The following is a 13,720-nucleotide window of genomic DNA, read 5'->3' as shown; positions in this document are numbered from 1 at the left end:
CTGTACTGTACTTGTATGTATTGTTTACTTGAGAATACAACAGAGAATAAACTGCCCAAATACCCTTAAACAAAGGAAAAGTACGTCCTTTATGAAGGCATAGAGCCTTTACTACATGAAAATGAAAATTAATGAATACACAGTGTACAGTAATTTATCTGATAAGACAGACCTCAGAAAAATACTTTATGAGGCATAAATCTGTCTATAATAAAAATTAACTAGGGGTTTTCTCTCCCTGCCAGGGTGTGGCCGAGTTATCCGGACTGCCGGGTTATCGAGTGGCGAGTTTTCGAGACAATCCTGTATTGAAAATTATAACAAGGTAATTACGGCTAATAGAATATACGGTAATTATATTCTATTAGCCGTAATTATACATTATAATAATAATAATTATATACGGTAATTACGGCTTACAGAAACACGGCTTCCCTATCATCAAATGTCACGGCACGCCACTGATATTGGGGCCTCTAAATTGAATTAACATATTGAAATAAAGGAAATAAACGAAAAAAATATAGTGCCCTACTTCTCAAGACCAAGGGCATTTTGCTCCTTTTCCTATCCTGGGTGTCTCTTATATAACTATTCAATCGAAGCTTGACTTGCTTTCCCAATTTTATGTTGCCCCTTGGATGTCCCTGATTTATTAATATATACAATCTATTATTTCTTAACCATAAACGAGGGACTTTTGGGAGAACCTGAAAGCCCACTAGTGACTAAATTGATAAAACCACTGAACACTAGTGGATTCGTGCCTGACTAATGGTTTATTTCACGTGTCACACCTTAATAGGGGACAGTTTCCCATCGATTGTCCTTCTCCTTGGCGGATCTCCCCTTATTAATATTACATGTGGCGTTTATCGTATTATTGTTTTTATTTTCATTATACAGTAATTTATATTACGTAAATGAGTTTAAAATAAACATAAACTAGTTTCTTTATAAAATGAGTCAGTAGGTCCTTTTCAAAAAGTCCCATTTTAAATTGATTTCTTTGAATTCACTCGGTTCCAATACGTCATAACAATTAAATTTAAATGATATTTTTAATAAAATTTGACGTATACAATTTAAAAAGGAAAAACTCTTTGCTTTGTGGGCACTGAGAGGGCCTTTTTTTAGCAAGGTCATTATGTTCGTTAAGGCTTGGTTTATTTGGTTACAGTAACACGACACGTGGGCAATCTGCCAAGAGGGGTGCTCCCATGAGAACATTGGGAAAGTTACCCTTATTTAAGTGTTCACATGGAAAATTTCACATGGTCAGTGAGGAGCCCCAGTATTCAGGGCCCACCGCTTGGCCACTGGTGGGCCCTGATCGCCCAAGTGTTGCGCTGACTTATTTTATTAGTCTAATCCAATCCCTCGAAAAGGACATATAAATATAATCAAACCTCTGAACAACGGCCACTGATGGGAACATAAAATGGCCGTAGTTTAAAGGCTCTTCTTTATATTTCTGTTACAAAGAGCAGTTCCTTAAGAAGGAGTGCCGTTTACAGGTGGATATTTTTGGAAGGGGGTTAAATCCTTATTTATTCAATAAAAGTTTTTAAATATTTCAGGTAAAATTCAAGATATTATAATGTGTTTTTCTATAAAAAGAAGTATTAAGACATTATTTGGAGAGCCGTCGATAGCAAGTTTTTCATCTCTACACGGTTTTCATTTTATAACCATTATATGGTTAACAATAGGTTTAACGTATCGCTATTACGAGCCAGAATACATGCGTAAGTAAATATATAATATAAACAATATAATTAAATAACAGATTAATTATAAAGCTATTTCTATTTTCTTATAGAAAAAATGTTGAATTTGGAATCAGATAGTAACCAGTTGTATTTCCAACTTGTTCAATCTTCTAGAACTGGATTTAATACTTTTTATTTCTTGAGGTAAGATTTATATATTTTATAAGAAATAATATAGATAAATACTGGTAGAGGTAACAATTAATTACATATAAATACAGGATAATTAAGTGTTATCTGTAAGCATATACATGTGATTTCTGGATGGCCTGGCGGTTAAGATGTCAGCCTACCGCTCTGAGAGACCCAGAATCGGTCGAAAAACTCCAGAAACTTTTTGGGGTTTGTCCATTCCGATATATTGTACGTCAGCCCCGTCCCTCTCTGTCCTATCCCCCATTGTAACCCTGGCCGAATACAGAATGGGCTTGCTGAAAAGACACCTTCTTAGTGCCCACGGGGAAGGGACAGTTTATAAAAACGTATATATATTGCAATGAAATTTTGGTGATATACTTTTTTCAGTTGTATAACCAGGGGGTAGGGCCCCTTGATTATACTTCGGTACGAAACCAGGCCCCTGGGCAAGGTAGTAAAGGCTGCATGACCCTCGGGACTCTTTCCAACTGAATAGGATAGTAAAAAAAAAAAATGTTTTACTTTTTTGTTCTTTGTCATTTTATTTTTCATGTAATTTTAAGTACTTTTCACCTTATCACTGTATCTTACTATGTTTACTTATTAATTAGTGGCCTTTTAACTGCATATTTCGCCCTAAAGAGCCTCGAAGAGAAGAAGTTCAATTTCATATTGTTTATTTTACAAAGATATTTGAGGTACAGTACATTACAAGGGATCATTACAAAGAAGCTAAACAAAAATTCTAATTGGGCTACCTTCTTTGTGTTTTAGGTTAACCGTATTAGTATTAATTACACTATGTTTTATCACGATTGTGCCATTGTTTGGTTCGGGCCCTCTATGGCACGATGTAGTAGAAAAGAAAGTAGAACACTGTAAAGATTCGTGGTGGATGTATCCACTGTTCATCAGCAATTGGATGAATTACAACAATATGGTAAGTGATTATTCTGTAAATGCTAATTTTACTAAATTAACACTTAAATTTAACTTTATTTTTTTTCTTTTATAGTGTATATATGCTTTTCATTATTCAAGTACAATTTTCCAATTACATCTCATATCCCTTTTCGTCATTATATCTCTCAGGTAAGGTCCTATTTTGTAGTAAAATTGCTGTACTAAAAGAAGGAAAAGTTCGTGTTTGAGTAAAATAATTTACGTTGCATAACACTATTATTTGTCTAAAAATAATTAATAACAATATAAAGGCCGTTTAGATACGGGAAATCCCCGTAGAAACCCACAAGAAATCGGTGGAAAAACTTCTATGTATAATAAAAATATCTTGATGTATTGATGTATCTTTGACTTTTTTATTTTATTTTATCCTGTTTGTAATTTATTCTTACTTTATATCAGTGTAGAAAGGAGTCGGAGTATTAAATTTGATTCTATGAAGGGTCGACAAGACATAGGTCAAGAACCCCTGGTTTATAGGCCCATCAGTAGGTAAAAGTAGTGAAAACTGAGCACTAGTTGTTACTTATCTGATCAACGGGATGAGCGCGTGAATTTTCCGGAGTTTTTCACGTGTCTAACATCTAAACGGAGGCCATTTCGGATTGAAACTCCTCACACTCGCTTGTCAGATCGCCCATGCGTTGCATTGCAATAGAAAGTCCCCCCAGGAGTACTTTCTACAGGAAACTGGCTCTATTTAGGTTTTAGGCACGTGAAGAAACCCGGAAAACTCCATGTGGTCAGGCTCAAACCGCGACCCAATTATCAATGTTCACTGTTTTATGTTTGTTCGTGGCAACATAACACGTGGGCGTTGACTCCCGAGAGTTTTCCCATGGAAAACTGGCCCCCTATTTAGGTGTTACTAACGTGAAATAAACCCGGAAAATGCTACGTGGCGAGGCATGACCCCACAAACAACTACCAGTGTTCAGTAGTTTCATTTACTCGACCACAGCCGAATGGCCAAATTCTCACGAAGCTATCAATTTGTATCCATTAGAACTGAAACTGTAGGAAATTTATATTCTTTTTTTACTAAATTTAAGTCAATAAAATTAATTAGACAAAACAATAATAACGAAATAAACAGAATTAAAAGGAGAAGTTCAGTTCAACGACTGACTTAATGATAGATTCTTTGACAAAGATTAATGCTGCTGTGTAAAGCATGACATGCAAAACAATAGAATAGAAGTCATTTACATTTATCGATACAATGTGCCTATTGTAAATATTAAAAAGGCAAAAATTCCGTTCGTAATCGTGAATTGATAGAATTTCCAATCGGTTAAGTATGCAAATGAGCTAATGAAGCAAGTCTTCGTGTGTCGGATAGTTGCGATATAAATTTAGAAATGATGATAAAATATGCACATCTGATAAATAATAGAAAAATATTTCTAGAATAGTAAATAACTCTTGAGTTTCTTAACGAAATAATAAATATACAACAGTTAAAATGCCTCAAGTTCATTAATTAGTAATGCAATAATACATTCATTAATATAAATGACCATAAAACCAATGAGCACTGGTCGTGGGTTCGTTCCTCTCCAACAGGCTGGTCTTCTGTTTAACGTATAAATAGAGGTTAAAAACTTAATAAATGACTTTCGATATTTCGAAAGTAATTTTACAATAAGCTATTTTTCGCACTTATATGGAATTATAAGTCATTCTAGTTAAGAAATCGTGGATATTGACATAACAAATTGCTTTTTTAACCTGCTGTCAACTATTCGTACTCCATTCGTATCTTTATGAAAAGTCATAAAGACCTCTATGAACCATTAACGTGTTTGAGCAGACCCACACTGGATGAAGGCCTGGCCAAACACGTAAGGAGTTGTGAAGAGCGAGGGCGAGGCCCGACAGATCCGAACCGATTACTGGCCCCCACCCGAAAAATTCCTGGGACTTTTGACTATTCCGGTTTCGATCCCGGATCTCGGAGCGATAGGTTGCCACCTTAACCACTCGGCCACCCCTTTCTATATCAATTGATATACGAAGAAATACTTATTAAATTATCCTTTATCCTTAGAAATTGACGTAAATCTTACTTATGGAATTTCCATTTATTGAAGAAATGGTAATTCATATATTTATAAACGAACTATTATATAATAGTAATTATTATTCATAACATTAATGCAAACACTTAAATCTTTAGAATTTAAAATACATAAATAATAATAAAATATTTTTATTTCTTTTATAAAGCTGGATATGCTCATACCATTAACGTCCGAGCACATCCAGCCAAGACTGGAGGTGTCGCCTTCTTAGGGCCTCATTCGCTGCTCATTACTAATACTTTTGTTCTATACCTGTGTATTTATAATGCCTCAGTAGAAATTGGGACGGGCCTTAAAAGTGCTTAAATTAGATCAGGGCCTGTATCGGTTTATTTTTATGTAAAATACTAAACAGAATATGCTAATATCCTGAAGGATATTAGCATTAAATTATAGAAATTCTAAGATTCATTTATGTAAATTTCATCCTCGACATTATAATTAGAACAGTACGATCTTCTTTTCTATATGTAAGAATGAAACGTCAAGGACGATCAGGATAAACAACAGTCATTTGATGATGAATATAGTAAATTAATAGGCAAAATTAACTATAAATTTCGCCCATTTTTCCGAAGAGTTGTTGTTGTTGTTCAATGTAAATATTGTAAATAAATAATTATCAGAATTTTTGTTAGAATTGTCAAGCGCTAATTAATGGTTTTTATGGTTATTTTTAACGCTCTCCTCCCTGAGAACACTAAGAGAGCCCTCGGGCGGAGGGCCGAACTCATAACGACTTGCTAAAAAGCAAGCCCGTTACGGTTCTGCCCAGACTCACAATGGGACGACAGAACCCATTGTAAGAGACAAGGCCCATTTATCCAGACGGATCACCCCCGAAAAATTCTTGTGGTTTTTCGACCCGTTCTGATTTAATCACTGGTTTCCCAGAACAGGCTGCTGCTTTTGGGTAGCATGAATCGGACCTCTTTCATTATTTATTCGTTTTTTTTCGAATATTGTACACCATTACGTTAATTTGGTGCCATTTATGCAGTTTTCTTAAGAAAAAATGCAATAATGATGTTAATTTGATTTGTAAAAGTGCATATTATTCAGACAAAACAATGCATCTCGTGTTAATCGATCTCTAGGATTAGACCAGGCTGTAGTTAGAGGGTCACCACTAAAAAGATTTGTTCTACTCAATTTTTCTTTAAATGCCCCGATTTATTTATTTATTATTATTCTTTTTTTACCAAAAAATGCATTTCGCTTTGTATTTAAAACAAAGTAAAATAAAAATTGTAGGCGATAGGTGTCATGTATGCTTGCGCCATTGTTATCACTATCTCACGTACGCGCGCCTTTAGTAATCTTCGATATACGCGTCGTGTTCTGTGTATTGTGATTGCACGAAACCATTGATTGTTTCATGCAATAATTAACGATGGCTCAACGGTTACATCTCCGTAGTCTGGATTTTTTCTAATTTTTTTGCTCTTTTTGCTCTGTGGGCACTAAGAGAACATTTACATTTAATCATGTTCCTCATAGATTCGGCCAGATTCACAATGGAGCAGGTTAGCGTTGTGTTAAAAATTAATGGATACCTAAAAATAGATATCCATAAATTTTTAACACAATGCTACTTCATAACGTCCCGATTACTGGTTTGTACAGTACATACGGCAATCCTATATAGAGACTTCTAAGAGACTTCTACTCCTTTGGGCTTTGGTCGTCCTTGACTTTCATTGTAATTGTTTTATTTCACAAGCTACGTACTCGTACAATCAATATTCAACGTGTGTAAGTGTTGCTTATGAAAATTCCCAGCAATTTTTCATGGGCAGTCTGTCCCCGGATATGTCAGGCTTCTTTTCTCACCATCTTTGTGAGCCTAGCTGATGGGTGGGTTCTAACCCCATGATGGGTGTAGAAGAAAAAATGCTTTTTCATTCCCACAGGGCAGAAAGAACCACAAAGAAAAAACGTACCTCTTACGCACGTTGAATAATGATTACTTTTGTTTTTATTTTTTAAAATAATGCTAAATCTTTATTTAATTTATACAGATGGATGAAGTTTGGAATAACACTTCTTCTTGCATTAATCGTAACGTCCATTGGATGCATTGCTTACTTCACTTTTTCACAAGAACTACATATCACGTATACCAAATTATACGAATCCGAGTAAGTAAATTGTTCGAACTATATTAAATTATTATTTTGGAACACAGAAATTTTTCATTTCAAATGATTTTGCTGGGTCGGCTGGAGTTTTGCGGGCTGGAACTTCGGGAAAAGTTATCAATGTGGCCCCAGAATACTTGAAGTACCGGTAATGTGGGGCCCCATATTTTCCGGCAATGATAAAACAACAAAAAATAATCAATATAAATTTAATCGAAATATTTTCCATATCAAAACTTCTTAGAAATTTAAAAGTGGAACCCCCCCTTAGTGCGAAGTCTCGGTTTGATGCCCGAAAAAACGAAGACTGAGCCGGCCCTGATTTTGTAACCGTGATTCAGTATATTACGATAGTTACAATATAGAATTTATTTTTGCAGATTTCAAAAGACGCTATTTGAATACGTTTCCTTACAGACTTACACGCATCTAGGCCCTTATTGTATTGGAATTTGTACTGGATATCTTCTTACAAAGTACAACCACGTAAAAATACAAAAGGTTTGTATAAATTTAAGGCATCGAAATTTGTGATAATGAAAATATTTGCATTCTTATTCAGTTCATTCATGCTTGCCCGAGTGACTGAAACCAAAATCTAAGATCATAACATAAGGTGGTGTGTCCATCGATGTTCCCAATGCATCAGCCATATTGGGACTGATGCATTTTCCCAATATGGCGGATGCGTGGGAACATAGCAGAACAATCTAGATAAAACTGACATAACAAATACTTAAATTATTTATGTTTAGTCTTCAGAATATAACAATTTAAATTTATTTTAGTAATTATTACTATTACAAAAGTCAGGACACCAATAGCCTGATTTTAAAACTCGAAAATACTGTATGAAATACGAGTATTTACATAAAATTTCTATCCGTTTTCATTAAGTTTATTAGTATTTTTATATATTTTCCTTGTAGTAGCACAATTCTTTAAATCATGAGCATAAGTGTGAGATCCTTAAGACCCACGAGGAATTTTCCGGTTCTCCACGTGTTTAATAATTTAAATAGGGCCAATTTTCCAAAGTAATTCCTGCCAGGAGGCATTCATCTTTGGTAGAACGCCCAAAGTGTTGCGTTGCTTTATTTTATTAATTAAATCCAATCCATTTTCTTGTATATTTAATTCATATAATAAATTGAATAAGGTTAAACTATAAACAGATGTTAAACCCATTAACCTGCCAAATTTTCATTGTTATTGATGTTATTTGAATTAAATTGAGAATAGAAGATTAAGATAGAAACGATAATAGATATTTTAGAGTTAATTGGCTAGATGTTTTTCTAGGTATTAATTTATAGTAAATGGTTTCCCTTAATTTTGATTATTGCTATGTCACCGTTGAGTAATTGATAAGGAATGAAGTAAAACCCGACGGCAAGTGGCCATGGCTACTAAGGTGAATTCTACAATTCCAAGAGATCCGGGTTTGGGTACAGATCATTTCTCCAGAAATTCTCATGAGTGCAGTATCTCGAAAATATTGAGCCTTATTCTTTACTGCTTGGTCGGTCGCTTGCGGGCTTGGCCAAATTTGTGACAGGCTTTCTTAGTACCCACAGGGTTCGTGGCTTTACGTTTAACACTAATTAATCTAACCTTATTCTCCTGAATTAGGAAGAAATATCTTATCAAGTGAAGCTTAAAATTTAATTAACAATTAAAAAAATTAAATGTTGTCATTAAATTAAATTACTGTATTTCATACTGTCTCTTTTTCTATTTACGTCTAGTTATATCATACAATTGGTTGGTGTATAGCTGTGATTTTATGCCTGATAGTCTTGCTTTATCCTTACGTGAGCCATCATCGCAACGAACCCATCGTAATAGAAAGCATGTTTACAAGTTCCTTCCATCGCATATTATGGTCTACAGCTCTGGCATGGATTTCATTTTACTGCATCACAAATCATTCTAGTGAGATATATCTTTTACTATTATAAATATAATTTTAATAAAAACAATTAAACACAAGTTATTTGTTTATTTTTAGGTGTTATTAACAAGATTCTCTCCTTTAGAATATTCATTCCTCTTAGCCGTATCAGCCATCTAAGTTTATTTTTGATCGAATATATCATTCTAATACGCTACGGACTTATGCAAAGTTCATATGTATACAGTAAATATAATATGGTTAGTATATGTTAAACTATTCCTAATCGGTTAACAATTATTTTATTAAATTCACATTTTATATTATAGATGTATGAAGTTTTTGGTCACTTGGTCATGCTGACTCTGACTGCAACTATTGGTTATGTTTTGATCGAAGCTCCAATCAGTGCTCTTCAGTATAAAATATTCTCCAATTATTCACGAATTACGATTGATATTAAAGAAGAGACTAAAACTCAACAACAGAGAGTTCAATTACAAACTGTTTTAGCTTATGATAGAAACATGTAAACAGATTCCATCATAGAAGAACAATGGAATGTATGGAATGGGCCTCACCAATATTTTTTCCAATTTATTCATTCCATTACAATATTTTGTGTATTAATAAAGCCCTTTATAGTCAAATCCCGCTATTTAAAAACAATGGTACAATTTTTAACACAGCTTTCTCTATATTGTAGGCCTCTCTCTATGTTTTAAAGGCCTACAGTATTGAGAAAGATGCGAGAGAAACTTCTGAGAGGACCTGTATGTAAATAATGATTTTAAATTGTGGTATAACTTTCCTGTTATGTAATTTAAATAATGTATAAAGTTTAAAGCATCCGTATTAGATAAATGTAAATCATTTGACGTATGGAATCGTAAATTCGAATAATTACTACACCATTGCAACAAATTGATTGCAAAATATTTTATGAACTGAAGTATTTTTACTACGAAATGATTTGCCTCATTTTGTTTAGAATGAGGAAATTCTGTTATACACGATAATTTATATACAAGATATATACAAAAGCTATGTTATAAGCTATACAAAATTTTACAAAGCTCAACGGCATTAAAATATGATTCTTCACAAGGTCAGGCTAATTATATATTTATTATAATCATATTTACTTGTATGTTTAGAATTACTATTCAGATATTATGCTGTAAGTACAGTGCTTTAAGGGTTTTTAAAAATGTGAAAGAAAATATTAGATCTACAGCCTTATACAAGTCTTAAAGACTTGTGTAATTTTTCAATGCTTTATTGTAGATTCTAATGTCTTACAAAAGTACATGTAAAAGAATGTACAATTAGTTACTAAGAAACATTTCACTTTTCAAAATACTATAAATAAAAGTGCTTTCACTTCCAGTAATTTTTAACAATGCTTTCAATTACAGTAGAGTGTCGATTTTCCAAAAGTCAATCATCCGAAACGTCAATCATCTGAAAGAATTCCAGTCGGCAAATTTAAATTTTCGCCAGTGCTGTGGNATATTATTCTTAATAAACAAAAATATTATTAATTACTTTCATTATATTGTTTTCTGCTTTAAAAAGTGTTTTACGTCAGACAGTTAATTTTGATTTTAAATCCTCCAATAACAGTCTTACAAAACAGTAAATTCAAAATCAACCAATAAGCATAAATTAATTAGCCAATAAACGTAAAATACGTAATTCAAAATTAGCCAATCGGACGGATAATAGATTCAAATATTTAAAATTTGAATCTATTGCTTCGCTGATTGGCTAACTTTTTTAAAATTGCGTTATTTATGAGGTTTTGCAAGTTTTTCCCCCCATTAATAATAAAATTTTTAACCGTTATATTTAGACGTAGTATCGAAAATTTGTGAAATATTATTTTTATTATTTCTTTTATATATATATATTTATTAACAGTTAACAAATCGTATGACGTCAATCAAGATGTAAACATAGATCTAAACAAATTTAAAGAATTATAAACAAAAATTATGTTTAGTAAAATTCTTATATGCAAAATCTAAACCAATTTCCTGCTGATAGATTCGTTGATTAACCCATTCATTAATGTAATTGAATTAGAAGTTAGGGGTTTTGATCTTTGTGGCTTCTATCTTCTAAGAAACTGTCAAAATTCAAAAAGATGTTCAAAGTTTACTGTTTCTTTTTTTTCCTGTAAACAAGATGTCCTTGAAATTTTACGTCAATCGAAATCCACGTGACGAAACGCACGTGATTGTCGAATGAAATAAAATTCCATTTATTACAAGATAACTTATTCAAGATTATCAATATGTATACATATGATCGATAATGAGAAAACTGAAATCACACAAAAAATAACTAAACATTTTACCCACTAAATGTGAGTTTTAGAAATTTACCGATAATATAATGACTACGAAACGACTTAAACTTTACGTCCTTCGATAGTTTGTACGGTATTCCTCTATGTTTGAACCGGGCCCATTTTGCGCTTCATTTGGCACCAATTTCCAGTTTTATGAGTAAATAAAATACATAGAATGTTCCTTTATTAATAAAAAGTAAAAATTTTCTGTTAGTAAAAATAGCATTAAATTAATGTATAGGGATGGGCCACTACGGGCTCGAAGCTGGGAAAAAATCACTTGTTCCCCCTCTTTCAAGTTAATAAAATCTGGCATGCTGCCTCATAAAATTAATATTTAGTAGAAGTTATTTTAGTACAACATACATTTAATTTAAAAAAAAAAGTTCGTTACGTCAGACCGTTAATTTCGATTTTAAATTATCCAATGACCGTCTTACAAAAGAGTAATTGCCTAAAGGTAACTTCTATCACTTTTTTACTATTTTAAATATAATTTCGTGTAAGAAAGTAATTTTTAATGGCTTATTATAATTTATATGTAAATATTAATGATTGTAAACAGTTCTAGGAATATTTACAGTGCTTATATATAAAAAAAACTCACATGTCGGTCGGCATGCAACGTAGTCATTATGTAATTTTTATAAATTATTCTCTTGCTTAGAAATCTTGTATATCATGCCAATTCTTCATACCTGTACCTATAGTTTATCAAATATTCATACCAATATCTTAGCAGTCGGTTTATTTATTTTTTAAATTGACTATACAATTGTGTGGCTTATATCCTTCTCCCATAAGGAAAAACTCGTTATATTAATCGATATTTTGAGAAAATATTACAATTATTTATCAATAACGGATGTTAAAAAGTAAGAACTTTTTGGCATTTTAAAAATTATAAGCATAATTTATATAGGATTTATCTTTGTATTAAGTTTAACTCTTCTTATATGCCTAGTTCTCCCACTATGTCGGTGTTTATGCTTCTATAATGCCAAGTTTTATTTAAATTCGGATTTAATTTTATTCGAATTTCATTTATTTTATTGACCTCTATGAACCATTAACGTGTTTGAGCAGACTTCATTTTAAACTGGTTTTTATTTATTTTCACTATTTTTTTTTTTTTAATTTTTTTCTATGGAATTTCATGTACTAAGCCGACCTGTACTTCAAAACGAATGAACGAAAGTATCAATAGAACATGAAAATACAGAATAAATTCCCTAAAAAATAATTTCTGATCACTTGTCTTGAATTATTTTTACATTGTTTAAACCTATTCATTCACTAACGCAAACGAGGAAGTGGAGAATAAAATGAATAAGATGGCAGTTATTTATAGAAAATTAAGCGGAATTGTGATAAAACTTGAGAGAATACACGAAAACAATTATTTATTTTCGTCATAGTTTCTAAGGAAACAAAAGTTATGATGAAATTAAATTACAGTTTTGTCTACAGCTATAGATTGTACTGTACTGTACGTATCCATCCATATACAGGTAAGCGCACGACAGGACTATAATGGACAATTGCTGGGACACCTAGCAACAGAGGGCTCCAAATTAATCTTTTGTTTTCTTACAAATCTTTCCCCAGAAGAAAAATGTCCGAAGTGTCCCCAAGGGGCGGTAGAAAATTAAAGGGGGTACCAGAATTAAAGGGGGTCAGATAAGGGGCATTAGAGGGGCACTGGAAAACAAGGAGGCTAAAGAAATATATGCAATAAAAGGAGGAGGTAGTCTGAAAACTTTGGGAAACACTGCCCTATATAATTATAATTCATTATTTGCGTTACTTCATTAATTATGATAAATTATGCTAGTATGGCACTCCTTCAGTAAGGTAAACATCCTTCTAAGAAAGATATTTTTTTGGCTTATTTTTCTAGCTTTAATGGACTAGAACTCCAGGATTTAGCACTTTATAAACTAAATAAAATTGTAACATATAGAAATAAATAGATACAAAGCAACGAAACAATATTATCAATAGTTTATTTACTTGGAAACAAGGCACTTGTTACAATATGCGTGATGCAACAATATGACGTTGAGGATGTTAACAGAGTACTGCCAGGGTCATAGAGAGCGATTGTGAGCCCTGAAAGGATTCTATTAACGTTCTCGACGTCACGGTGTTGCATCATGGATAATGTAGCAAGATAGAAAGCAATTACAAGCCTTGTTCACTGTTCAGGCTCCTTTTATTCTTCCTCTGACAACTTTCTTTCTCCTAATCTCTATTAAACCTACTTTTTTATTCCTCGCCGAGGGTTCCTCGATAAAATACATTAATTAAATTAAAGTATAAAATACTGCAGAAGAGATCCAACTTCGAATTTTCACTCCCTATGTTCATAA

The 13,720-nt window shown here is 32.6% G+C and overlaps 1 protein-coding gene across 1 annotated transcript in view; it reads left to right on the top strand.

Moving 5' to 3' along the window:
- The window catches only part of LOC111624318 (nose resistant to fluoxetine protein 6-like), a 21,128-nt gene extending 11,001 nt beyond the window's left edge, over positions 1-10,127 (top strand). The window contains exons 6-15 of the mRNA XM_023367131.1: positions 1,581-1,748; positions 1,823-1,916; positions 2,522-2,608; positions 2,685-2,850; positions 2,926-3,002; positions 6,979-7,098; positions 7,479-7,599; positions 8,847-9,033; positions 9,110-9,252; positions 9,322-10,127. Coding sequence (XP_023222899.1) covers positions 1,581-1,748; positions 1,823-1,916; positions 2,522-2,608; positions 2,685-2,850; positions 2,926-3,002; positions 6,979-7,098; positions 7,479-7,599; positions 8,847-9,033; positions 9,110-9,252; positions 9,322-9,525 — 1,367 coding nt within the window. The 3' untranslated portion in view covers positions 9,526-10,127. The remainder of the gene's footprint in view (positions 1-1,580; positions 1,749-1,822; positions 1,917-2,521; positions 2,609-2,684; positions 2,851-2,925; positions 3,003-6,978; positions 7,099-7,478; positions 7,600-8,846; positions 9,034-9,109; positions 9,253-9,321) is intronic.
- The last annotated feature ends 3,593 nt before the right edge of the window (positions 10,128-13,720 follow it).

The sequence above is a fragment of the Centruroides sculpturatus genome, unplaced genomic scaffold, assembly GCF_000671375.1.
Source record: "Centruroides sculpturatus isolate CEXI.00-Female unplaced genomic scaffold, Cexi_2.0 scaffold367, whole genome shotgun sequence".
NCBI classification, from domain to species: Eukaryota; Metazoa; Arthropoda; class Arachnida; order Scorpiones; family Buthidae; genus Centruroides; species Centruroides sculpturatus.
This window is presented reverse-complemented; position numbering and strand designations above follow the sequence as displayed.